The sequence below is a fragment of the Parambassis ranga genome, chromosome 15 (assembly GCF_900634625.1).
Source record: "Parambassis ranga chromosome 15, fParRan2.1, whole genome shotgun sequence".
NCBI lineage: Eukaryota > Metazoa > Chordata > Actinopteri > Ambassidae > Parambassis > Parambassis ranga.
In genome coordinates this window covers 17,706,133-17,733,961 of record NC_041035.1, presented here as the reverse complement: position 1 = coordinate 17,733,961, position 27,829 = coordinate 17,706,133, and the positions used below count along the sequence as shown (strand labels likewise).

The window sequence follows — 27,829 nt, the reverse complement described above, 5'->3', positions numbered from 1 at the left end:
CATTCCAGTGATGTTTTTTTAGGAACATCATGAAAAGAAAAGTATATGTTGGTTCTTTTTTTTCTGTCTCGGCTTTTGAAACTTCTCTCCTTCCCCGCGCCCCGCGCTCCGCCTCCCAAACTTTCCAACTAGTGGACTCTATGTATCTGGCGTTGTTCTGACACAGGACTTTTCAGCTGTCCCTGAGAGACCAACGATGGGTTGGCAGAAGCAAGGATGGCTCGTATGTGCGGCTTTTCTGGGATTTGTGTCCTCGGTGGCGAGCATAACACGAGACGATCTTTTCCCTTTCGGTCCGAGCGCCAGAGACCAGTTACTGGAACCAGGGACTGACCAGACGCACCGCCTCGATCTGAGCAAGCCAGTGCTGTTTTATGATGGCACATTCGACAGCATCTTTGTAAGTTACTCCATAACGTATGTACATTAATATTATTATACTTTTTGTATACGCGGCTGGGATTTACTGCTCTCAGTGTCCAACGTTCTTGCGTAATTACGCATTGTGAGGTCAGAAGTTAAGAGCGCGTCCTGAAACAATTCGTGGAAGTTGCAAAATAAAGTCCCTGCAGAGTATGACTTTATTTCTGTGGATAGGGAGTATTTGTAAATATTGATCTACTTTATCATGGGGGCTGTGGAATGCATGAGTCCAATACTGCTTCCCTTGAGGTTATCATTTTACTGTTGACACAGAGACCAAAGAACTCCTTATTGTTCAATTCACCCCCTCAAAAAACATGAAGCCAAAAAAAAAGGATTTGTTGTGTTTATTATTTTCTAGACGTTTGCCCTGTGGAAGCTTTAAATGAAGCTGCAGCATTGTGTTGGAGGGACAAACAGCTCATTATTCTCTGTAATTCTGGTTTCAAAGAAAACTGCAGCATCTCTGTTTGAATGGTGCTGCGTGTGTCAGAGAATACACTGAGAGATATGAAGCTGGCAAAGCTGTGTTCATGTTTTAAACATGCAGACATGTAGTTGGTACTTTAATTACTGGATTTTGTTTGTTTGCAGCAAGTGTGACTTCTACTTGTGCCTGATGGGGGTTTCCCCACTGCTGACTATACCTCCTAGTTATCCCTGCATCACTCACCACAAACATATTTCTCTTCAGCAGCCAATATAGCCTAAAGATTTTCATTCATGAGGCCGTCTCCTCTGAACTGTCTGGGCCCCCGAGGGGGTTAGGGACAGTCTAGTGTTTTTCACTCCAGACATGGTTTTAAAGAGAAGAAGAAAAAAAAAATGTTTTCTCTAATCGTTCAGGAGGTCAGGAGGTTTTATCATCTCCTTGTGAGTGGGATTCCTTGTTTGCCAACCACTTAAACTTTAAAGTCCTTGACATCTGACCATTTTCCCAGCTCCGGCTTTCATTCAGCAGGAAGTGTCTGTAATGAAAATTAGTGCGCAATCTTTGGCTCTCAGGGGCTGCTCGTCGGGGACAAGGCCGGAAGCAGCACGGCCAGGGCCGGGAGCAGTGTTTTTTCTTTGCTCAGGAAGTGAAGGAACCCCATATGCACTGTCTCTGTGTGTGTGTGTGTTTTAAACATAAGCACAGGTTTGCCTTTTACAGTCCTTGCATGTGTTCATATTAAACCATCAGAAGTGTGTAAAATCTGTGTTAAATGGCTTCGTGTTTGTTCATTAGTGCTGTGGAAGGACATGGCAGCTGACTCGGATCATTAGTCTAATGAGTTTGAAATAAAAGATCAAAGTGGGTCAGACTGGACTGACCCACTTGCTGTGAAGCTGCTCTAGCTGTGTCATAGAGGAACACATACAGTGTTACAATTGTCTCATTTCATGCCATCCAAAAGACTAACTTGAGCTTTTAATTTCAGATCAACACCAATGGTTTTGTTGCCACAACAGAGCCGACGGCTGAGTCGACATATCTCGCTTCAATGCCCCCAAAATTTGGCATGATCGCAGCTCTGCAGGGTGACCTGGACACGAGTGACGGCGTGGGGAAAGTTTTCTTCCGTCAAGACTCCAGCCGAGAGGTCCTGCGTCAGGCAGCTGAGCACATCAACAGGGCCTTCCCAGAGGATGATGAAGTCGAGCCCACGCACGCTGTGGTGATCACCTGGGTTGACGTTGCCAGCCATGAACCTCAACCCACACAAGACGAGAAGGTGAGCATCACGGCATTGTTGGAGGGATCTGTGGTGCAACTGGTTCTTTATGACTTCTCTAATTGTGTATTACTCAGAGAAACACCTTCCAGCTGGTGATTGCATCCTTAGAGAAGGCCTCCTATGCAATTGTCCTCTACACACGGGATGGGATTCAGTTTTTCTCCACGCCGGTACAAAGCAGTAGCGCTACCATGCACGCTGGCTTCAGTAAGGGTTTGGTCCGAGGTTTCCTGTTTTCCAGTCAGGGGCCGTATTACCGCACCACCACAGATGACGAATCATCCGTGAGAGATTTAGCAAAGTAAGTCCGAACGCTATTTCACACCATAAATGTGTTCTCAACCCATAAAATCAAACCTCTACCCTCTCACAGGGAGACCAACTCCGGCCTGCGAGGTGTGTATGTATATGAGATTGGAACTTCTCCTTATTTTTCCAACGTGGCCCCTGGGGAGGTAACAGATCTGCCCACTGAGGAACCACCACAGGAGGAGGTCCCTTACGTAAGGAGGCATGAGTATACCGAACAACATTTGGAATACCCTCCCTACGATGCAGGCCAGGTTGAAGTCCATCCAATTCAGTACCAACCACATCAGCCAGAGAACCCAGAAGTGGTGGTGGTGGTGGACGACACAGATCTTAATGTAGACGGTGAGTCTGGTGTAGTGTCCTCTGATTTATCACCCAGTCAGATGCTAATTTCTGCTTTTTCTGTTCTCTTTTTCCCATCTCTACAGTGTTCCGATACAACCTGGGGACATGTGCCAACAACAGGAACAAGTGCTCCCAGTTTGCTGACTGCAAGGATTACTCCAGCGGATACTGCTGCCACTGCAGGCCTGGCTTCTACGGCAACGGGATACAGTGTGTGGCAGAGGGTATGCTTCATAATTACAATAACATACTGTGGGTAAAACCAACTATATCACATGACAAGTAATTATGTTCCACACTCAGGGAAAACATTTAGTATGTTATTTTCATTGGTGTCAGTTTCACCCACCCTCCTCACACAGTTCCTGAAATTAATTTAAGCAAATCTCCAGGGTCACCCAGGAGGGTTGTTTTCTTCTCTCTGTCACTAACCTCCATGGTTTTGGTTTCTTCTTTTCAGGGAAACCACAGAGGATGAATGGTAAAATACACGGAAGAGTTTCTGTGGGCAACTCTCCTACGCCGTTGGAGTTTGCCAGCAATGACCTCCATTCATACATTGTTGTGAACGATGGCCGATCCTACGTGGCCATTAGCGACATCCCCTATGCTCTTGGGCCTTCGCTGCTGCCCCTGTCGGCCCTTGGCGGTGTGATCGGGTGGGCGTTTGCTCTGGAGCAGCCTGGCTTCAAGAACGGCTTCAGCATTATTGGTGAGTGTTAGACTGCAGAAATGGATCTGTGTAAACAAATGTGAGTTTGCCATACAGCTGCAGCTTCACTCACTGTCCAGCGGAACCCCCACACATTACCTCAGCTGTGAGCCAAAGTTCATCCAAGGCCAGGCTGTTAAAGTAAACCTCTTCTGCTCTGTGCTCTGAAGGGGGGGAGTTCACACGGCAGGCGGAGGTGACCTTTCTGCCAGGGAATGAGAAGCTGACCATCACGCAGGAGTTCAAAGGCATTGATGAGCATGACCACCTGATTGTGAGCACTAATCTAAAAGGCCAGGTCCCTGAGGTGCCCCCCGGCTCCACAGTGCAGGTCGAACCTTACTCTGAGATCTACCAGTACAGCAACAACTGTGAGCTCCAAAGAATCCACATCTATCTGCCTATTTCTGATCATTACTCTAGCTGCTTCTTACCTGTCTACTTAAACCTTCCAGTGATCACCTCATCCTCCACTCGGGGCTACACTGTGAGCATGCCCGATGGCTCCACTGAATCCAGGACGCATCAGTGGCGTCAGACCATCACCTTCCAGAGCTGTCAGCACAGCGAGCCTTTGAGAGAAGTGAAACCCACCCAGATGCTCAGTGTAGACCAGATCTTTGTCATGTACGACGCCAATAATGAAATCCTCCGGTATGCAATGAGCAACAAGATCGGGGACGTCAATGGTGAGCACACTGAGATTATTTTGTCCTCTTGTTTTGGCCTGAGCTCATTTCCTTCCTGCTGTGTAACATCCTGACTCAGAGACTGTTTTATTTCTCATGGAAGTATTTGTGTCTGGTGCTTGTCCTTCTCAGGGGGGCAGACAGAGGAAAATCCATGTTTCACCGGAAGACACGGCTGTGACACTAACGCCGTTTGCCGACCTGGAGAGGGAAACCAATTCACTTGTCAGTGTGCTACTGGGTTCAGTGGCGATGGTCGCACATGCTACGGTAAGAAATGTCATAGGAAAAAGAGGAAAAAGGACCTTTTGTTATCATTGTTGGAAGTAATAAAGGTCATTCAGTCTCTCTGCTGCTTTCAGCCTCATTTTAGACCCACAATTAAAATAACCCAGACGTTTCAAAGCCTTCCTTCCTGGGGAACTGCTCAATCATGCCAATTAGTAGAGGGCGTGTCATATGGTAAACAAAAAGTATTCCATACTCTGAGATTATGTTAACATATCCAGTGTGGCCGCCATTCCCAGCCTAAACTATACAACCTTTCTCCAAACAGGAAGAACTCACAGTAGAAAATGAAAGGAAGTATTTCAGACCGATGCTATCATGAAACATTTGTAATCAAGAAATCTCTGATCTCTGCTCTGATCTCACAACGTCTTATGCTGATTATGACAAATCCAGACTTCAAACTTGGATTTAAGGAGGAAGTCGCATAGTGATAACAGGCTGCTGTCTTTATCAGACATTGATGAGTGCAGAGAGGACCCTCAGATCTGCGGTGGCAATGCAATCTGCAACAACCAGCCCGGGACCTTCCGCTGTGAATGTGAGGATGGCTATCAGTTTGGAAGCGATGGGAGGACTTGTGTTGGTAAGAAACAGAAACCATAAGATAGGTGCATATCTCCTGATCATGCAAATATACAGTTTTACCTCAAACAGGGTGCAGATTTGTAGAAGCAGTATGTTAAAGGAACAGATCAACAGTTTGGAAATCATGTCTCTCCATGCCAAAGAAGTCCATGTCCCTTCCTCTTCTTGGTCTCTTCAGCGGTTGATCGATCTGTGGACCACTGCGAGGAGGGCAGCCATGACTGCGATGTTCCTGAGCGTGCTCAGTGCAGCTACACTGGAGGGTCAAACTTCATTTGCACCTGTCTAGAAGGGTTCATTGGAGATGGTCGCATCTGCCAAGGTACTTCACATTGTTTACTACATTTAAAACCTTATTGTATCTTTTATCTCACATAAAATACACGACCGGCATCTACATTGCTGTGAACAACATAGACTCCAGATGGTTTTTGATCAGTTAGCTGCAGGAAAATAAATCTGCAGCAATTAATGTATATAAATATGTATTCAAGTACAAATGCACACGCGTGGCTGCTTATTCTTAAAGAATTCTTGTCTTACATTAAAGGAAACTGAACATTTGTGAGTTTTTTCATCAGGCCTTATTTGGAACTACTAAGTCAATAACTGAATGGCTTGGTTCTGTCCAGGATCATACAACAGTTTAAACCTGTTACATGGACGTAATTGTTAAACCATCTGTTCAGTTCTGTGGGAGGTGAAGCTGGTTACATAATACATCTGCAGTGATTGAGCAGGAAAACATTAAAACCAGATGGGCATTTCATCATGTGCACGGGTTTGGAGTCTGGTCATTCACGGTTTCCATTCTTTCTGCACTCTGTGTTCATGTCCTGCACTGCCGGCACAGACTCAGGTCCAGTCTGACCCTGTCTACACTGTGTATAATAGGAGAGTATAAGGTTTACAGTGTATTTTCTGAATGTGCTCTGTCCTCACTCACCCTCTGAACATTTTGCCTGAAGACATCGATGAGTGCCAGCGAGGCAGGTGTCATCAGGACGCCATGTGTAGTAACACCCAGGGATCGTTTATCTGCCAGTGCAGGCCAGGTTACCACGGCGACGGATTCTACTGCTCATCAGGTAAATCCCTTTCTGTCAAACTGACACATCATCTTATTAAATCATCACTCTCTGTTTTCTATCCACTCTGATAACTAAATATTGAGGCTGTGCTACTACAAGTTTATTTTAAGCTTCTGTCACGAGAGCTCAGACAGAGCTTTCTTTGATGTTGCTGCAGAATTGGAGCATTTCCATTCTCTTCATTGTTTATTCCGCCCACTTGGGCAAGAGGAATGTTTGAAAATGTGGTTTTTATTTTCTTTTTGGAACTGATTCATGGTGTGTATGCTGAGTTTTACACAGAGCTGAATTTAAAAATAATTTTAAAACATTTTCGCTCTCTTGCTCAGAGAGGCCTAAATCACAGTGTGAGACCCACAGAGACAACCTCCTGGGTACGTATGGTCCACGGGGCCCCCGGCCCCCTGTTGGTCAGTACATCCCCGCGTGCGATGAGAACGGTGAGTATGAACCCACCCAGTGCCACGGCAGCACAGGACACTGCTGGTGTGTGGAGAGAAATGGACAGGAGATCCCCGGGACTCGCTCTGGACCTGGCAGCAGACCAATGTGTGAGTAACAAGGGACCCCAGGGCCACACTTAGATATCTATATATACATTTCACTGAATTTTTGTTTATGTCAATCAGGCATCGACCACGGTGGAGTGTCACCACCTGTTGGACCCAGCCCTCGACCCGATGTAGACGCCCTGCCCCCGGGAACACACCTGTTGTTTGCCCAGAGCGGCAGGATAGAGCACGTCCCACTGGAAGGTTACGACATGAACAAAGATGGCGCCAAAGCAGTCCTCTATCTCCCGGTAAGTTTCCCTTAGTGTTTTACTTCCCGTTTTGATTGCCAAACATTTTAAAACAAACATTTTCTCGTCTTTTTTTATAAAAAAAATGACATAAACACCATCAGAACTGTTTGAATCATTAAGATTACACAACAAAACAGCAAGAGGAATTCCTCGCTGGCTGTATTTAACATCAGCTCAGCGTCGAACTGCCTCTGTGCTTGCACTAATACTCGCTCCAGCCCTGACATTTTCCCATCTGCTTCATGCATTCAAAGCTCTCGCTTTATTGGAGGCACATGGTGACATTCACACTAATTACTAACATCAGTCCCACATCTTTGGAACTGCAATCTGCATTTCTTGTTCCACTGATTTGGAAACCAGCTGGCCTGGAGTCCAGTCAGGTTGCTCATGCTGTGCCCCAGTTTGTTTAAATTAATGTCTAGACACATCTGCTCCTTGTTGTTTTTGTGTTTGGGACCAAAAGAGGAGCACTTCAAAGATTGTTGTTTTTCACTGACCTCTTCGTAGGCAAAGGTAGTCATAGGAGTGGCCTATGACTGTGTGGAGAAGATGGTCTACTGGACCGAAATCACATCTCCCTCCATCAGCAGGGCCAGCATCCAGGGAGGAGAGCCCACTGCCGTCATTTCATCAAGTAGAGTTTACGTCTTTATTCTGCACTGGTTCTCTTTTATTAGGGGACTGTTTTCATGAAAAATATCTCTCTTAACAGATTTGGGAAGCCCAGAGGGAGTTGCCATCGACCACTTGGGGCGACTTATGTTCTGGACGGACTCTTTGAAGGATCACATTGCAGTGGCTTCTCTGGACGGGTCGCAGCGACGTGTCATTGTAGACTCTGGTCTCATCAACCCCCGTGCCATCATCGCTGACCCTCCTAACGGGTGTGTAACTTTCAGGAAACGTGCTGCATATATGTTCATGAAGCTATGTGACCCTTATGTTCTGTTTGTTGCTGCAGTAGCTTCTCTCATCAGTGTAATAAAGCTGTAATCTCACACATGTCCTCTAAACAGTAATCTGTACTGGGCTGACTGGAACCGCGACGCCCCCAAGATTGAGACGTCTCACATGGATGGATCCAACAGACGGGTGCTGGTTAAAGACGACCTCGGCCTGCCAAACGCTCTGACTTACGACTCGCAGAGTTCTCTGCTTTGCTGGGCAGACGCAGGTAGATTTCAGACAGATGAATCATCTGTGAAATGATGTCTGCTTCATTATGAGCACTGACAGTAATGTCTTGCCTGTAGGCACACATAAATTGGAGTGTATGCATCCTGGTCGGGGTGACCGCAGTCAGATTTTGGAAGGGATTCAGTACCCTTTTGGAATCACATCCTTGGGGAAGAACATGTACTACACCGATTGGAAAAGGTTTGAAAGCTTTAGAGAAGTCTAACTTTGACTTGAGTTTCTGTTCTGTTGTTTATAAAGTTTCACAACTGTTCTTTCTTTCTTTCTTTCTTTCTTTCTTTCTTTCTTTCTTTCTTTCTTTCTTTGGGAACTAAATGTGTTGCAGCATCAAGGACATAATGCAGTCTTTATCCATGCTGCAGTATAAGAACACAGATCTGTCAGGGTAGAGGAAGGAGAGGTTAGGTCAAAGGTCAAACACTTCAAGCATGGGTTCTTCTTCATGCTCTCCCAGGCTCGGACACTCCCACAAGGAAACTGTTTAGCTGCCTTTCCATGTGTTTGATTCATACGTTAGTTACTAGCCACTGCAAACAGGCGGGGGTTGTGTGTCTGTGTGTGTGTGTGTACGTGGGATGAGGAGGAATCCTAAAAAGTGACAGCTGCTTGCAATTTCTCAGCCGGGGCATGTGTCTGAGTGACCTGCCTGGGGCCTCTCTGTGATCTCGCCAGGCCTGTAGCCCTTAGAAGGTTGAGAGAGGTGGTGGTGGAGGAGGTGGTGGTAGTGGGGGGAGGCACACACACACACACACACTTTTCAACAGATCTACGTCAATTATGGCGCAGAAACCTTTACTCATTCTCGACAGAATTTATACAACACGGATGAAGGCTGGAGGATTTCTTACGCTGATGCAGCTAAACTCTTGTTCTGTGTTTACGACAGGAATGCTGTGGTTGTAGTGGACCGCTATGCTGGCAGAGAATCCAACACGTTCCAGCCTCAGAAACAGACCAAGCTGTATGGGATCACTACGGCCTATGCCCAATGTCCTGCAGGTAACAAAGCCACTTGTGATGACGTCCTTTTAAAATGTTAGCCCTCATGCTGGGGCTCATTTCTGTGATGCACAGCACCACTAAAGAGTGAATTATTGAAGTAAAGCCTGATCCTCAGGGCTGCCTTTGATTCAGACTTATTATCCATTCCCTTTTCTCTGAAACAGCCGAGTTCTGTGAAAAATCGAGGCTCCACTCCTTGAGCAACAGGGAAAATTCTGCAGCTAGTATTTATTATTAAGTGAAGGGATGACTAATGGTAGAGTGCAGCACCAGGCTTCATCCTCCCTTTCCAGATAAGGCTGCATGCATAAATTCAGGGAATGCAGAGTCAAGGGAGAGGGCCTCCAACATCTGGAGTTTGCTCTGTGTTTCTTTTCATGTTTAGTATATGTATAACAAACAGTGAAGAGGCTGTTTCCTGCTGCTGGTCTCAGCTTTGATGGCTTCTTGTTATGATTTATATAAAAGCCCACGTTAACAAGAGGTTTGTATGTATGTTTCTTTTTTTTTTTCAGGACAAAACTACTGTGCTGGGAACAACGGAGGCTGCACTCACCTCTGTTTAGCCACACCGTCCGGCCGGTCCTGCAAGTGTCCTGACAACGCAGCAGCCCTGGGCTGCGTGGAGAGCGGCAGCGGGTACTAAAACAGAAGCAGAGGCGCCCGGGATTACAGATGAGGAGCCATTCAGCATTAGTGAATTCTAACTGCTGGAAATGCCACTAAAAAACCAGAAGTGAACTTACTGTGCCTTTAAATGCTCAGTGTTATGCTTATCAACACCCCACACCCACCCCACCCACCCCACCCCTACTCACCCATTTATAAAGTCACAGCAGCCTTTGAGAATTGTAAATACAAACACAACCATGTTTACTTTTTTCTTGAATGCACATAAACTGAGAATAAAGCTCAAGGGATACATAATTTAATGTGAAATTCATCGGAGCGTTATGTGACTTTATCTCATGTGAGTTGTGTTTTACACTGTGGCTTGTTTAAAATTTCCTCATGGAAGTGTTATTGTGGAAAAATAAAAGGGCGAGAAGAACGAGGAGTTTACATGCTGGGCAGCAGAAGAATAAAGGTTTTTCTAACATGTTGTTCTAAGTTTGTGGCTTTAGTTCTTAGTTTGTGGCTTAGATTAGATCTGATTATTACTAATTGCCAAATTGCTGTGTTAATGGGGTTGACTTAGTAAAAATAAAACAACATATAAAAAACTAAAACAATATATAAAATAAGTGTAGTGGCAGCTCCTTCTAGCTCTGCATACCATAATATTCTGAATAATGTAGAAATAAACCTGAATTTCTCCACATGGCTCTTAATATAAAGAACATAAAAAAATAAGATAAAATAAGTTAAAAATTTTCACTGGGACACTAAATGTGTTGCAGCATCAAGGACATAATGCAGCCATTATCCATGGTGCAGTATAAGAACTCAGATCTGTCAGGGTAGAAGAAGGAGAGGTTAGGTCAAAGGTCAAAAAGCTCCCCACACTTCAAGCATGGGTTCTTCTTCATGCTCTCCCAGGCTCCACATGGCTAAAATAATAGAAAATAAATAAATGAGGTGACACGTGTTAAGATGTTAATATTTACTTTGGATTCATATAAAAAACTTGATGTTGGGTGAGATATTGGAATGTTTACATGTATGTATGTGTATATGTCAGTTATCAGCCAGTGGCCTTGTATTGTATTTCATCAGTTTCTTGGGCTCTGGTGCCCTCTGCTGGGTTTATATGATAACAGCATGGTTTCTTTTAGATGTCGACATTTTCATTGTTTACACTCAGTTTATCAACGTTTAACACGAAGATGAGGCAAAAACGTGACGTGTGTCCTTCAGGATAGTACAAACAAGTTCAAATTTAAATACATTTAAATAATTATTCTGGGTAAGAGATGCAGTAAGAAGTAAGGTGAACAAATGTCATTGTAAACAAAATTCAGTTGATTTCTTTCATGAAACAAACATGATGGATTTGCATTGCGCAGGCGTGTATATATATGCGATCCTTTGTGGCAAAGGAGATCGGTGATGGATTAGTGCGGTCTGTTCTTCTTCTTCTCTGCTTATAGGCTGATCGGACTGAACTATAGTGGCTGAGTTATGGGGCGGAGATCATTAGAATATTAGAAAACGCCATGCGGCGTTACGAATGACGTAAAAACGGCGTTAAGTACTGGTGAAATGTGATATGAGTGTCTCGCGACGCTCTGCTTTGTTAAAGCGGGGGCTGCCACCCACGCAGAAGGGAGACACGCGCTGTGCGTCAGAGGTGTGTTAAATGACTCACAGTAAAGTAGGAATCTGCGGTTAATCACAGCACCCACATTAGTGCAGCGATTTAATGTTTTCACTGATGATTAAACGGTCAACACGATATAAATGGTTAACTATTAAGCAGTAAGCAGTATTGCTGCTGTGTTTGAAGTAACTTGATCAAACCAGGAAACTACAATCTGTCAAAACAGGCCTATACCTGCAGTACAAATGTTATTTACTTTGTGTGTGATTGTTTATGTATAAACTCATACATCATTTTGTGCTTTGTTTGAAGGAGGTCTTCGTCATATTCAAACTGAGTGTGTTTGAGGTTTATTTTTGTATTTACAGACTTTCAAGCGAACGCCTCATCATTCCCTGGAGGAAATGCTTTGATTGATTGGAAAATTATCGGTGTGTCGTCCAATCAGAAGCAGGATAGGAGACTGTGGGCATGTCATTGACCAGGAGCGCTTAACCCTCAAATTTGTCTGCTAGGAATTATAAGCTCTGATCAACACAGATGTTGTTTTGTATAAATATTGTATTTTTACATTGAACACCATTATGTTGGCTGTGTTTTATTTGCCTTCTGCTTTGTCTACTTCATTATATGACCTGAAATTGATTTGTAATAGCCAATTTAAACAGGGGAGCGTGTGGCAATATTTTTCAGAGCAAATAAAACATCTGTTTGCTTCGTTTAATGTGAAGATAATCTCTATTGTTTTATTATTTTATTTTAATCGTCGGTTCTAGTAGGTTCTAAAACATTGGCAGACAACGAAAGGGGCGGTACTGTCTTGCAGTCAACGCTGAGGGTTAAACACACAGAGCATTGAGTGCTGGACGAAGGCTAGCATTAGCTGACTTTAATTTATGGGAAACGAAGGTCTGTATGAAAATTAATTCCTCTGACTGGATATTAACAATACTATAGAGCTGTAGCTACATTTGGACCGTGTGTTTCATTTCGTATACGCCGTTAAGCAGTGTTGACAGCTGCCATACACACACACACACACACACACACACAGGACGGTGCGATGCAACAACCAGCATAACAGTTACTGTTAATGCTAATGACCGTTAGCCCAAGAGCTAAAAATCTAGAATACGTGTTCGATACATTAAAATAGATGACAGAAATAATTTCGAGTAGAGCCTCAGATATTAATTTGGTGTTTATGTAAATATTTTGTTCAAAGTTATCGAGCCTGCTTGCTTATTGCTGTTGCGGTTAAGTTAGCTACAACAATATAGACTCATCGAGCTGAACTTTCAAAGTAAAAGCTAGGCTAAGCTAGAAGCTAGGGATTTATTTCTCATTTGTCCTGATCTGGGAGTAAAGAGGACATTCAACGGAATAAATAATAATTCGAAGCTATTTAAACGTTAAGTTGTGTGATTTTTTTTTCATATTTATCTGTAAATTCTGTAGACTTGGGCGTGGTAAAAATGATAAATGTTAAGTCATGTATGTCAAATGAAGAGAAAAAAATATATATAATAAATATAACTAAGTGCTCATGGTACATTAATTTTTAAGACAATGTCTAATTCGAATAAATGAATTGGGCTCATCCGTAATTGTAGAGTAACCTTTACATTTAGAAATAAAATAAAAAAAGCAAATAACAAAAGAATGTAAGAAGATATCGGTGCCCTTAGGTAGCTTTGGAGTGTTAGAATGCATTAATCAGTTTAGTTAATTGTGTTATTTGTGATCAGTTTTCAGGCCCTATTAGTAACCCTAACAAGTCAGGTGCTTTTATTGTGAAAACAATATCCCGTACCGGAAATGAGTGGCTTCAACTGTCTTTGCACTTGACTTAGGCTGTCAGTTACCTAGCTAGCTAGCTAGCTGGCTGGCTGTATTGCTGTCGGTTTTGTTTTGGTAATGTTACTGTATGTCAAGCTCGCCGGTCCGAAGGTTCATGTCACGTCCAGGTGTGTGATATTTCTCTGTCTCTGTGTTTGAAAAGTGAAAGTGGCTTTGTCAGCTCTTTGTGTTTTGCTAACCATTGACACTTTTTTTTAATGTTTCTGCAGAAGATCAATTTAAAAGTGGTAAAGTGGCGCAGTGAAGGATGAATCTGCTATGAAAGACTCAGGAGGAACATTTGGGGTTTCGTTCGGGCTGTTCGGGCCACTTCCAGCCACCTGGAGGAACGAACCAAAGGGAGACTTTTTCAATTCCTGACTTCCTCGCCTCCTAGACCGGTGTTGTACTTGGAGGTGTGGACGACATGGCCAGTCCACAGCAGACTGATCTGTCATATGCGTGGGAAAAGTACATGGACTGTAGACTCCAAGGAGCGGATCTGCAGGTAAGACGCTGCTGGCAGAGGAGCCTGTGTGCAGGCTCAACTCAGGGATTTTTCTGTGGGTGGTTGTGATGATGCATAGCTACTTTTTCAGAACTACAAAACAGTGATCCCAAGAAAAAACATTAATATTTCATTAGGAGAGTCCTGAATAATGTTTCATGAAGAACATTTTGTTTACCTCGAAGAACACAAAGGGGTTGTTTTCATCTTGTAGATTAGTTTGAGATACAGATTCGGAATAAGTCATTTTGTTATAAATATTGATTCATTTAAATAAATAAATGCTTAATCTTAAGTCTTCAACTGCTGTGGGACATTTCAAAATACATAGAATGTTAGACAAGAAAAAAATGATCTAACAATAGATAATATTGTTCAGCGACATTCTTGCTGTCTTGGCTGTAGCTGAGTCACAGACCATGAAGCGTGTTTTTCCAAACGCTCGTACAACTTTTGTACAGAATCATACATTAGTGTCTGATTGTATGCAAATACAGCATCATTCAGTCAGAAAATGATTTCCCCTGTTGTTTTGGACATTCCTTTAAACACACTTTAGGACCCAGGAGCTTTGCCAAACACCACTTATGGAGCCACAAATGTAACTGACAAGCATTGACCAGCCCCGTAGTGAGTCACACTGCGCAGAGCTAGAGGCAGGTGTAAACCACAGATTGTTTATTACCAATGTTATGCAAGTCCACTTTCATTTTTGCATCATCCTGTCATAGCAGTGATCTGCAGTTGTTTCTGAAATCTCTGTCAGGCCACTTTTTCCCATTCCCCACCTTCTGTCAGAGAACAAACAGCAGCCAGATCACGAGACTTGGATTAGGATCAGACTGCAGGCCTAGGAGTGATCTGTTCTGCACCCACCCACACATCAGTTGATTTAGCCATTATGTTAGTCCATTACATTTGATTTATCATTTGCGATTTCTCCTTTAAAGGCAGTCCTGCTATCATTCTTAAAGCTAATGAGTGCTGATGAAGGCGTGGGGGGTTTGTCTTCTTGGATATAATGACTTCCTTCCTCTATAGTCATCACCTCTGTAGTGGTGTGTGGAATGCTTTGTTGCTTTGTTAATGTTAGTCTGCAATAGGGTATCAGCGGAGGAATTGGCGCTGTTTTTTTTTCTTAGTTGCTATAGTAATAGTTTGACTGCACCAAGTAGGCTCAGACTTTCTATTATTGGTAACTTTTTTATGTAGCTTTTGTTGTGATGGCTCCCTTGGGACGTCTGTGTTTGCTTCTCCACCTGTCAGCTTCTCAGTGATCAAAGTTGTTGTTGTGTATTAGTATATGTGTCTGTGTCTGTGTCTGTATGAGATGAATAGAGATGGTTAAGTGAGCACAGCTGTATTCTCCAGTTTGCTGATACTGTAGCTTTCCCTCCTAATTGAACCTGATGGGGACACACAGTGACAGCCTGTAGCACTCACATGGCTACTGTTGCACCAGTTGCCAATTATGTTTTTCCCCTTTCTCATTCTGTCAGTCCCATCAGTGCATAAATACTGTCTGTTACCATCATCTAACAGCAGCATCCACTAGTTATCAGTATACACTGAGGCAATATTAATATTAAATAATCAACCATCAACAGTATTAAGACCCTGCCCTGCTGTTTTGTATCCAAATGTTTGATGACACTTGAAATATGCAGAGCAAATAGACACCTTCACCTAGAGCGATCAAAAAGAACTTGGAGAACAATGGGGAAAATACCTGTGCTGCAGCCTCTCTCTTTTTCTTCTTCTTCTTCCTCCATACCAGAGATCTACTGGCAGGGTGCTCAGGTCAGGTCAGTGAGGGCTGATCACAAATGTACAATGGAACATGCGTACATTTAGATTCTCTCCACACACCTGAATAGTAAACATTAGCCAAACAATTGAAATGACAGACTGGTTTTAATTCACAGTGACAGTACTGCAAGGTTTAACTTTCACCCTTCGCCTTCTTCTGTTTGTTTCTCTATGATCTTTTCATAGAAAGCAGCATGCTAGGCTAAATAGTTTTACTTCCTCTTGCGTGTTTTAGTTAGAAGGAAATACAGTCACTTTCACTCATCCTGCTACAGTATATGTACAGTATATTAATGCCTGTTAAAGCAATTCACATACACATCAGTAATCGCTTCATATGAAGCTGTAGCCTGTGGCATTTATGTTATGTACACATAGGAATTAATAGCATTAAGGTTTTCTTTCCTCGGAATATCGTCCTCAGTGTGCTCTGATGCGTTCCTCCCTGCAAGCAGTGGTGACTTTTTCCATTTCGTCCAATCACTCTGAATTTTGATGAGCAGAATCAATTCAGTAGAAGGGTTGCCTGGAAGGGAGCCAACCAGGAGACCAGGTTCTGTTGCTCGTACATTGTTTAGTTTCAGTATGAGTTAACAGGATGTTTCAAAAGACCAAAGTAAGGCGCTAGAAGCACTTCACTTTTTCTGTCGTTTGATACCAAGCAGCAATTGTCATTGCTGCCTCTGCAAGACTCACTTTTAATTCCATCAGTTATAGTCCTGGACTAATGTTAAATATGGTGGGGTTAAGCTTTTTGCATTAAAATGGACGGCACATGTCGTCCTGCTGGATGATTGGACTCATCTTGTAAGTATTGTACTTTAGCTGCTCTTACAATCAGTCATGTTTTTGGCAGTTTATTATGGTGATGGGCTCTAATGAAAGTAAGCCTTGTCTGTACAGTGTCATCTTTTAGCAGCTCCTTGTGTGTAAAGCTGATTAGATGTAGTGATTGTCTGAATTAGTCCTGGTCACGTATTCCACTCACATTACATGTCATTACCTTTCCAAGCTCTGTTATGTGCTTCACATTCCTTCTGTGGTAAAGCCCTGAATCCGTGTCTAAAGAAGATTAAACTTGTCGAGCAAAGCATCAGACAGAATCTAGTGAATACTAAAGAGGGAGTAAAGATGGCAGCGCTGCTTCACCCTCATCCCCAATATTCATGATATGGCTTGTCAAGGCTGATTAATATGAGATGAATGTATACTGTAGCACACATTATTTGTGGGATATTCTGGTTTAGTCCTGAGCTGTGCACATTATATTCATGACTCTATTAACTGTAATATCATGCTGTGCAGTGTGCAGTTTGCCTGGCATTAACGTCAGGTGTAATAGTTATGACTGCTTCAGTCATCTCAGCCAATAATGATAATGTGTAGAGATCACATTCCACACCTGAGCAGCTAAAAGCACAGTAAAGAGGGAAAACATAATTCAAAATACATTAATTAGTCAGTCTAATTTCCATACAGCAGTCTAGTAAAATGGAAAATTAATCATGATATCATTGACATCAAATGGCCCATAACTAGCTCTTCTTAAAAAGCAATATCTGTAAGGCAATATTTCAGTTCATTTCTTCATGTATATTGAAGCAACAACCTCATCATCATTAACTTAAATAGCAATATTGCGCTTGACAGACATACAATGAATTTTCCTACAGTGAATTCACCATGACTAAGGTACTTAACTCATTCATTAATTCAAGTCCATACATAAAATCAGCCTCAGTTTGGGAAGTCTTGTGATCATCACGCTACTTTCAAGCTGTAGATCATTTGAATCTGATGTGGTGTGACTGAGTGTGTTCTGACATTGTTTACCAACAAGACTTTGTTAAAGTTGCCTGTGAACTTGTTTCACATCTGCATTTATTGTTCCGCCCTTAGTTTCAACCTAACGTCTACTCGCTCTGGTCCCCGGGGATGTTCCAAACGATTGGCTGAACGGATGAATAATTCATCTCTCTCGTTGTGTGTTGAGTCAGACCTCAACCATTGCTCTGCCTCAGCTTTTTTTTCCACCCAGTGGCGTGTTGTTAAGTCCAATTTCTCCTCAAAAACACAGCCTCTGTCGGGCCAGTTGGAAAGAGAAAGAGCAGGTTGTAATCTTGACTAGCACCAGGACACATGCTGTCTGTGATGAAAGCAATAAGGCAGAACGTTAACACAGTTTCATTTCCTGCACAGGGGCTATGCTCGAACAAAAGGACATTGCCCGTGACAGTGTAGACCTGACACCAGTTAAAACACAAACATACATTTGAAGATGTCCTGCTGACATTTTGTGTACATCTTCATGAAAAACAGAGTTTTTTAGGGTGTTGTATGAAGCAGCTCCTCTCTCTGACTCATAGTTTGTGAGGAAATGTGGAACGTTAAGCCCTCCTCATGATGCTCATCACCCAAATGTCAAATTAGATCAGTAGGGATCTCAGACCAGGAAAAAAAAACATTGCATAACAGCTCATATCCTCTCTCTCATGAGGACAGGATCACGTCGCTTTCCCTGCTTCTGCCAAGTTGTAGCCTACCCAATTATCCAAAGAAAGCTTGAGAGGAAAGTATGTACCAACGTGGTTGACTCAGCCATCAGGCTCCCATGACTGGGTCTCCCATGATCGCCTCTGCTGATTAAGACACAGGTCACAGACACTGTATCAGAGAAATTATGGAAACTCATAAGGGTTTCAGATTTTGTTGAGTTTTGTTGTCCTCCACTTCTAAAATAAATCTGTGCCGTTTGTGTCTTATCATACATCTTAAATTACAACATGGCTGACTGCAGGGGAAAGGTCAAAGCTTTCTTTTTGTTTACATAAATCTCTTCTCTGAGGTTTGAGAACTGTTGATTTCCCTCCTAAGCTCTATTAATCGGTATTGGCAGTCTCGCCATTATCAAATCACGCTGGCTGCTCGGTGCTGAGTGCATTGTATTATTAGATTAGAGCCTCAGAGGGAAAAAACAAACCCCTTGCTGGGAAATTAGTGTTATCTCAAACCATTCAGTTTCCCTTCCCCATACGAGGAATACGACCACAACACAGGTACACAGATAAAACGGGGACAAACCGTTTTAGATGCTCATTTCGGGAGATTAATTCAATAGACTGAGGCCGTAGTTTCAGCATTGCTTGAGGGCTTACTTATTAAACTCATAATGGTTTTGGCTACTTGAAGCTTCCATCTCCTGCCAATTACCCCCACCCCCATTTATCTCAACTCTCATCTGTTGCTGCATTAATTTCTTTCACCTTTTTGTTCTTCGCAGCTTTCATGTTTTACTCTTATCCTCTCCTGTCTTTCTCATGATCCCTGCATTTCTTTTTCTTCCTGTTTCCATCTCCTCCTGTGTATGATGTTGTCCAGCCGCTTGATGTGCAGTGACCCACACTCCCTCCTTCCCTTCCACCTATCCCATCACCACTGGTTGGGTGGGTTGCTGCCACAGCTGGTGACGTGTTACCCTACTTGCCCTTCCCTGACCCTGGTGAGTGTGGTAAAATCTGTGCCTTCATCATCTGCTTCCTAAGACTATAGAACACAAGCTTATTTTTTTTTTTTTTTACCCCCATGATAAATCGACTTTTGACTATTCAAATCTCCTTTCATGCTTTTGATGAGCTAAACTGAAAAAAACAAAATATGCGTTGACAGTTGTGACACAGGAAGGAAGTTGAGTCACCACCAAACAGAGCTGGTTTTGCCAGAAAGGTAGACTTTTTAGACAGTCTCTAGCTTGTTAGCAGCATGAGGCAAGGTGTGATATCCAAGTAACAGATATGCCAGTTTCCCCTCAGGTCACAGTGTCTGAGAAAATCACTTTGTTAACACACTATTACTGTAAATGACACTATGTTTACACATCAAAAGGATCATTTTTTTTACCTCAATCTTTATGTTTTTATCAATTTATCTTATGTATGTACTGCTTTTAGGCTCTTTAATGGAGCTTATGTAGGAATCTTGCATCAGAATGCTCTGGCAACACTTTTATACACTCTATGAAATTCAAGACTGCAAACTCATAGATGAAGACACTGTGACTTTGATGACTTTTACCACAGTAAAGCTGAATGTGCTGCTTCACAACAAACTGCTGACATCCTTGCTTTCTTGCCAGTAGTGTTTTTCTCTGGCTTAGCTGTCAATCAGTAAAACAGCATGAACCTTCACAGAGCGTGTGTATCATGTTACTTGCATGTTTGTGCCCTGTGTATGATACTTACAAACTAGCACCCTCATTTATAGTGAATTCATAGATTTTCTGAATCATAAGCCATCCCTTTGTAATAAAAGTTAGTACCTTGCATTAAATTTGATGTATCAAAGTTTGTGTTCCATCCTCTGTGTGCCATCGTAGACTGTGTGTAATGTGATTGGTACTGTGTGGTATCCATTCTTTGGCTTCATGACCCAGACACTCGAGGCAGCCACATCAGTCAGGGATCAGCTTTGCCTGAATGATTCCAGTTTGTGGTGTCAGATTAGCAGAGGCGTAATGCTCGCCCCTGTGTAGAGTACGGGGACAGCAGTACGCAGGCTTAGTGGCTTGCTCGTCTGCCGGGAAGGCATTAACACGCTACCCTGGAGGCAGTAATGCAGTTAAAAGCGGTTAGGTGTCCTGTCTCACTGTTCAAAAGGTCCTGGTCTCCTTGCCAGATCCAGTCTGGTGAGAGATTCCCGCTCTGTGGCCTCACACTTTCACTGCTGCTCTCTGACGAGGCTCGCCACATTTTTAAATGGTGCTTTTTGGATTCTTTACTGTTACTGCTTTATTTGAAATTATGGCATAATGCTCACCAGACTACACAAACATATAGAGGACATGTTTTTTTACGTTTAGTACAAGTTTGTTTCATATTGCTGTGTCTCTCTCACATCAGGTCAGCCTTCAGAGTCTCGAGAACTTCCTCTGTCTCTTCCACTATGTGCAGCACCATCCCAACACCAAAGATGCACTGAAATTCTGGTAAGGTCTTTTTAATATAATCTCATTTAAGATGGGTAAAACCTGTGTGTTTAAATATTTAAAGCATAAAGAAAAAAACAGTAGTCCCCTTACTGTTTCTTAAAAAAAAAAAAAAAACAGACAGGTTTTAGCTTTTATCATTTTCATGGCTTTTAGGAGTTTGCAGACATTATGTAATCACCTTGCATTAGCATTTGGAGTACCTTACTGCATATATTTACATATTGATTAGAGGAAATTGTGAGGCATTAGGACCCTCAAGTACCCCTTGTTTGTATTCTGTTGCATACATACACACATTCTCTGTCTACATCAAATTAAGTGGTTGCATTAGCAGTCGTGAGCCATGGGTTCTCTGAAACGTGATTTGTTTTTTAGGGGTTTTTGGTTGAAATACCTAAAACAACGTCCTTGTTTAAAGAGGTGCCTAAAGCAGTTTAGTGTTTTGTTCTGTGAGATTAGCTGCTGGATGTTAATGTCTTTAGTTTCCAGAGCTTTTATATACAATGGTAAGTCAGAAAATTAAATGCTTTCTTAAAAGATTATTTTTGTGCATTGATTTTTGTCTTTGCTCTTGCCCTTGTTTGTTAAATAGTTAACATTTAGTTAACATTTCAGTGTTGCATAAAACCTTTCAGAAACAGTAATGATTAGTGGAGATTTGTGGCATCAGTCTGAGCCCACAACACGGTTCTTTTACTTGCAAATGATCACACAGTAGGAGTCCGGATAGACTTCAGTTTTAATTTCAATGTTTATGTCATCTGTCTAGGTAAACTAAAGTGGCAAAACATCACCACAAATACACATCTTGTGTGAGCACACACCTTTAAATCTAGTATTATTTGCAGTGAAGCAAGGTTGATATTGATATGGTGGGTAAATCATGTTTGTCTCCACAACATCATTACAGCTCCTGACACTCTATTAACGGTGCATTGTACACTGGAGCTTTGCTTTTGGTGTTAATCCTAGATAGGTGGAACCAGGCAGATATTATTTGAATATAATCTCATGCTCAACTAGGCCGCCCCTAAGAAGAAAACAGGAAAGAGCTGATTAAAATCCACCCGGCTAATGTGTAAATTATAAATAATACCAAAAATGTATCATAAGATTTTAACTCTGCTGGGACAAACTGGTATTTTTTTGTTAAAAAATATATGTATACATATATATTTGAAATCCATGTTTCAACAACAGTTGGTTGATATCTAATAAGAAGGTTGAGCCCTGGGATGAATGGGTGGATCAACATTTATTACATGTGTTGAGCTTCAGAAGGATGAGGCTAACAGCTTTGTTAGCATAATTGCAAATGCAAAGGTACTAAGTGCAAACTGTATGCAAAAATAGTAAAATTAACAGCAGAGCAATTTCAGTATGTGTGTTAACATGCCTGGCCTATTATTATTCTGGCAAGTCTATATCATCGCTCAAATAGCAAATCCATGTTGTATGCCCCTGTGCTTTCCACACGCAGAAGAGGACAGAGCTGAATGTAGCCCCCACAGTAAATAACTCAGCTGGAGTGAAGAACATCACAGTAATTGGCCTTAGGGGAAACACAAAATTTGAGATCTGCAGGAGAGAGATGTTGTTTTTGTCATGGAAACCATTAACTCTGTTTACTAAGTTTCTAATCACTGTCTTGTGGTTGTGATGAAAGGAGCTAGTGAAGTAATTAGATAGAATAATGGTTTTAATAGATGACGGGCACGGACTGTCTGGAAAAAAAAAACCTCCAGGGAACTTCTTTATTGCATTATCTTTCCCCATTTTTTTTACAACATCTCAGAAATATAGGCTGAAATATAAAACTGTTGGTTTTGAAGTCACTGCATCAAGTTTGATTATATAATCTGTTTTCTTAGCTGTGCATTTTCCTGTGTTGTAGCCTTTACAGATGAAGATACAGATTAGGTTGTTTGATCTTTAAATTAAGACTTTCAGACAGCACAAACACTATACATTATTTTAGAATATGAGACCGGTAAAGACCAGCAAAGACATGTTGTCTGTGACACGCAGTCAGTCAGACCATTCGACGGCTGTGAATCTGTGTCACCCTCATGGTCCACCATTGTATTAATACTACAGTGAATATAGTAGAAGAAAAATCTGTTGTGATTGTGTGCTTGAGTGGATATGCTCATACTTGCTAATGGCATGTCAAAGCCTCTTATATGTGTGGCTGACCTGTGACCTAAATAGACTCTATTCAGTGGACGAACATGTTTCACGCAGACTAAAGCTGAATTATCACGGTGTGTAGGTGGATTCTAACTAATGTTTCATGGTGTCACTAAATTCTTTGCACAGATGCTTCAGTAGAAGTTACCAGATTATTTATATTTTTTTTAATACACTAATATTAACAACTATATGCAAAATTTATGTTGTCATTGGTAAAGATTTGCAACTATATGTACATATAACGTCCTGCAGGCGGGTGAATAAGTGCATATAAAATATTCAAGCTTTTCACCATGATAGCTAAGAAAATAGCTTATAATATAATATATAAGCTTATAATAAGTTTGCCTTTTAACACATAATGTTGTAAAAAGATATTTTGATGTTTTAAATTAAACAAATAGTGATTTAAAAATAAAAGCAATTATCCAAAAAAGAAAATTCGGTCAACTATCATCGTGCTCTTGTTGGACATCTCAGGTTAGGTGCCATCTTTTGCCTACCTTTTTTACGACCAATTCTGTTGTTTATGGACAAGAATGTGCTGGAAAAAAAGACATATAACAAATGTAATCAACACCATTTCAGTCATAATGTATGTAAAAAGTGCATTTGTAGCTCTCTAGGCTAACTTAACAACGCTTGAGTTATACATCGGGCAGTACCTGAGCTGTGTAATGTGCTGAGAACCTCATCTTTTTCTGTCTGCCAGCCCCTTCACATCATCCTCTCCTTCCTTAATCTTCATGACCTTCTTTTCAGTAATGCTGCAGAAATTCTGTATCTGTAGATACAGCTGTTTCAGTCAAGTGGTGACCCTTGTGTAAGACTAAATTAGTGCAGAAGTGAGATTCAGGCTTGGCTGTTGTGGAAGTCTCTTCAAAAGAGTGGAAACATAATTAGCTTTTTCTGCAACCTTACGCCCTCAATTATGGCCAAAATTACAACTGCCAAAAAGACTTGGGTCACTGTAAAATGGAAGAAATAACATGATTTAAATGTAATTGTCTGCACATCTTTATGGAATTAGTGTCGACAGGTCTTTTTGTATGCCAGGCCATCTTGATAAGATACGAGAGTAGATTTAGAAATAGAGAAATATTAAAATGACTTGCTGTGGGTATGCAATTTTTGGCCATACAATATTAATTTGTGAAGATGAGGACACAAGTGTCTTTTTGCCGCCATTTATCTGGTTGTCTTTAGCCTGTTGTAGTGGAGAATACAACGGAAGCTTCTGTGAATGACGGTTGATTACAGAGGTCTTGTACGGGGCACTAAGGGCTCGTCAGTATTCCCAAGACCAGTCCCTGTGCCATGTGACATCACATGCTTTCATGTGATACGCTGATCTGCTGCGAATCTGGAAAGCTTCCATTTGAAATTCCAATTTAATGGAATTTGTGCTGCAGAACAGAAAATTCAGTCAGTAGTCGTGTGAGGAGGTATGCGGATACAGCCAGCAGAGCTGCACTCAAACTCAGAGCACACACAAGATGACTGGAAGGAAACACTTTGGCCCAGAAACATTTGGTAAGATAAGAAGAACAGTACATAGTTATTTCACAGAGAATAGTGTTGGTCTAAATGAAACTCTTGTTGCAGATTTCTGAATCTTAACTCTTCAGCGTGAGATTATTATTAAGCTGTGAGTCGCACGGATTGTTCTGTAAAGCAGAAGGTGAAAGGAGGTGTGAGAGGAGTGTGTCATGCAGAGACTGGCAGACATTAGGGCACTAACACAAACACTACTAACAGACCCGATAAGTCGGGATTTTATTTTCAGCCTGTAAGAAGGGAGATCATAAGATAATGTTTGTGCATAAGAAGCATTGTTGGACCAACCCTACAACCTGATTGTCTAGAGCTCATTTGTGTTGTTGGAAATCCAAAAAGTCTTCTTTAATAGACCTATGTTACAGACCAATGTTTGTATATTTTCATATAATAAAAATACCAGTACGCTGTACCAAAAGGGTTTTTTAGAAACATGTTGACATTATAATTGCATGGTCAATAAGTCCAGACTGCTTCTTTCAAACACTTTCCAATGTTTTCCCTGTTGTGTGTTTTTTTACAAACAACAATAAATATTTTTGGATCATTGCTGGGAAATCTTCAATGTCTGTACTAAGTAACTCAATCACATGGAGGGGGAAATTATTTCAAACTCTGTTATAGTGAATTTACAGAATTTCCATCATTGTTTTTTAAGTATGTGTGGAAGATTTAATTGTGTCTCATCCTCATGATGGTTTACGACTTGTGTTGTAGCTCAGACATGAGTGGGGCCAGTAACACATTGGCGAGGGAGTTCCTGACTGATGTACATCAACTATGCAGTGCGGTGGCTCAGAGAGCAGAGGCACGGGAGGAAGATGAGGAGGAGAGTCACATGGTGGCACTGGGCGAGTACCTGGTCAGGGGGCGTGGCTTCCTGCTTCTCAGCACCCTGGACTCTATCATTGACCAGGTAAGAAAAAAGCCAAGAGCATCCATTTTCCTCACAGTAAAACTGTGGTAAGCTGCAACTTATCTCTGTTAATCAAAGGAAATTGCAAGATAGACTGAGACTGCAACTGAGATACTGTATAAAAACACACTTTAAAAGACACAACAAACGTTATACAAACACCAGAGAGACATCAGCTGGTGATGCTGAAAGTTTAATGAGCACATTGCAGTGAAACTGAAACAGATGGTTCGTACTGATAAGATGCTATATCATTTATGAACACTTAAGATTGAATTTATTATATTTTTAATTGTTTGTTGATAACATCTTTCATCTAAAATGAGGTGCTTAGAAAATGGATTTCCAGTTTGTGATGGGGAGGGTTTCTGTCCCTTTGTGTTATGCCACTGAACAGCTAGTACTGTGCCCGTGTTTGTTTTCAGACCCTTTAGCCTTGCTCACTGTATCTGTGTCTCATGTTACCACTTGTTCCTACTGTAAGAGGAAATGTGCTCTGCCGTACCCACATGTTGTTAGATTGTTTGATTGTGGATTGCTGTTTTGCAAGCAGATACTGCAGCATGAGTTGGTGCAATCTTTAGTAGTGTCAGAGCAGCGTCTCAGACACATATTATTAAATATGTTCCAATACTGGAAGAATTCTAGTGCCATGGAGAAGAGGACAGAAGTATCCACTTTGTTTAGTTCACAGTGTCGATAACAGTGAGTTGTGAGCGCTCGATTTAGGTGCTTGTGTTAAATGGTAGGAATGGCCTCACAGAGGCAGTTATTGTCTGCTCTATTAACTGGCACCAGGCTCTGACAGAGCCCAGTGTTTCCTGTGCCTACACACTGATGTAGTGGTCTGCAGACTTCACCATCAGGGCCCACGCTAGAGCACACTCACTGTGTTTATGTATTGAATCGATCGGTGAGTGTTTTTTTGGTCCGAATTTAGGGGACTGTTTAGTGAATAAAACATCTTTCACATAACCCGTGATGATCACGTGTGTCCTCTGAGAGATGTGATGCAACTGTGTCGAGTTTTATTGTTCATAACTAATGATGTAAAATTCCTGCAATGACGTCTATGAATAAACAGTTTAAGTATCAGTAAAATTAATTAGTAAAATCCACAGTGCTACAGTTTGTCACAGACATCATAAGTAGACTGATATTACATAAGAACGACATTTGGAAATCCCACAGAGAGACGTGTGATCCTAAGCTCTGTCATTCTCACAGTTTGTTCAAAGTAACCCTGCATGTCAGATCAATGTCGCTCATATCTCATTTCACACACATCAGTAATACTTTCTCTTTTATTGTGATTTTATTTTTTACCGTATTGCACTCGTGCATATGTGATATCACCACAAGCTCCTGCTGAATGCGTCAACTGTGTCCCTGAAAGAATCAGGCCTTTAATTAGACAGTCAGAGACACCTTAGAAGTGTTGAATTCTGTTGAAAATTCATTTTTTGTTCTTTGTTCCACTGGGCTGAGACATCCGCCTACTCTGTGTCACCTTGACACTTTCTGCTAGTTTAGTCTGCTTACCACTTCCTTGTAGTCACGATTAAATATTTTTTTTTCTGAAAGTCTTTAGAAATGGAAAGGATGTATTTTCATTTTTTTCTTTGTTTTAAATAACTTCAATTTTAACATTGATTTCAAAGTGTTAATGTCACGTTTTGGTGCATCGACAGGTTCTAAAGTAGAACCTAATTTGCACTCTAATGCAGTAAAACAAATGCAATATGTTTTTGACAGTCTTGCGAGGCAAGCTGGCCATTTTTAATTCACACACAAAGGAGTAAGTTTATCATTTTAATTAACACATGAAGGAGGAATGCTCTGAATAGGCATGAGATCCCCCAGGTCTCGGAAGTAAGTCTGTCATGTAGCTGCTACATAGCTTCCACCATCACTCGAGCTCTAAAGACTAATTAACTAATTAAGAGTGCAAATGAGCAAATGTATATTATTCTCACTTAAAAGATTTTTAGATGTAAAATATAAATGCAAAGGAAGTGTTGTGTGTGTGTGTGTGTGTGTGTGGTTTTCAGTGTTAAAATTAGTGAAGATAAGAGTGTGTCTTGGTGGGAATGTCTCGGTGTGACATCAGAGTGTGACTGAAAGGGAAAACGAAGGGGGGACTTCTACCTAACCTCAGTGTGTTTTGTTGCTTTCTCAGGAGCTGACCTGTCGGGAGGAACTGCTCACTTTGCTGCTGTCTTTACTACCACTGGTCTGGAAGATTCCTGTACAAGAGGAGAAAGCCCCATGTGAGTATTCATGAGTGATATTTTTAATGTTGATTACGTTCTACTTCGTATCTCTGATTGTAAAGGATAATTTAAATGTACATACTTTTTGTGGGAGGTGTGAGGTGTTAGCAGTCTGAGGGTTGCACAGACATACTAAAATGCAGACTACATTTCATAAGCTAGAACTGTTGTGTAACTATGTTGAAGGATTTGTTTTTTTCCCATCTTTTACACATTTTGCAGCATATCAGTACCATCGTGCATCATTTAGTTTGGTGGGGGTGATGTGAATGTGCTGGAATGTGTGCTCATTCCTCATTTGCTGTAAACAGTGTCTG

At 41.6% G+C, this 27,829-nt stretch overlaps 2 protein-coding genes across 14 annotated transcripts in view; both read left to right on the top strand.

Moving 5' to 3' along the window:
* Positions 1-88: 88 nt before the first annotated feature.
* Positions 89-10,272, top strand: nid1a (nidogen 1a). Its single transcript, XM_028422967.1, has 20 exons — positions 89-400; positions 1,845-2,138; positions 2,216-2,442; positions 2,515-2,795; positions 2,882-3,022; positions 3,259-3,510; positions 3,681-3,881; positions 3,966-4,199; positions 4,332-4,469; positions 4,945-5,073; positions 5,254-5,397; positions 6,044-6,163; positions 6,496-6,717; positions 6,796-6,968; positions 7,482-7,608; positions 7,687-7,858; positions 7,991-8,148; positions 8,228-8,351; positions 9,058-9,170; positions 9,689-10,272. The coding sequence occupies exons 1-20, from the start codon at positions 197-199 to the stop codon at positions 9,817-9,819; spliced, it is 3,585 nt and encodes a 1,194-aa protein (XP_028278768.1). The 5' UTR covers positions 89-196; the 3' UTR covers positions 9,820-10,272.
* Positions 10,273-12,263: 1,991 nt separating this feature from the next.
* The window catches only part of lyst (lysosomal trafficking regulator), a 45,594-nt gene continuing 30,028 nt past the window's right edge, over positions 12,264-27,829 (top strand). For 5 of the 13 annotated variants that reach the window (XM_028424341.1, XM_028424335.1, XM_028424333.1 and 2 more), the window contains exons 1-6: positions 12,264-12,342; positions 13,503-13,780; positions 18,968-19,088; positions 20,485-20,570; positions 25,041-25,239; positions 27,419-27,509. In XM_028424341.1, the coding sequence (XP_028280142.1) occupies positions 13,731-13,780; positions 18,968-19,088; positions 20,485-20,570; positions 25,041-25,239; positions 27,419-27,509 (547 nt within the window). In that variant the 5' untranslated portion in view covers positions 12,264-12,342; positions 13,503-13,730. Of the gene's footprint in view, positions 12,343-13,308; positions 13,401-13,502; positions 13,781-16,267; positions 16,397-18,967; positions 19,089-19,255; positions 19,313-20,241; positions 20,344-20,484; positions 20,571-24,209; positions 24,300-25,040; positions 25,240-27,418; positions 27,510-27,829 lie in introns of those variants that run through there. The other 8 variants (XM_028424337.1, XM_028424336.1, XM_028424332.1 and 5 more) reach the window with 7 other exon arrangements.

What these genes read in the sequence shown, in the direction of transcription:
- nid1a (XM_028422967.1), top strand. Translation starts at nt 197, where the DNA reads ATGGGTTGGCAGAAGCAAGGATGGCTCGTATGTGCGGCTTTTCTGGGA. An exon ending in CTACCAGTACAGCAACAACT is followed by an intron (nt 3,882 to 3,965) that starts GTGAGCTCCAAA and finishes TAAACCTTCCAG; the next exon opens with TGATCACCTCATCCTCCACT. An exon ending in TACTACACCGATTGGAAAAG is followed by an intron (nt 8,352 to 9,057) that starts GTTTGAAAGCTT and finishes TGTTTACGACAG; the next exon opens with GAATGCTGTGGTTGTAGTGG.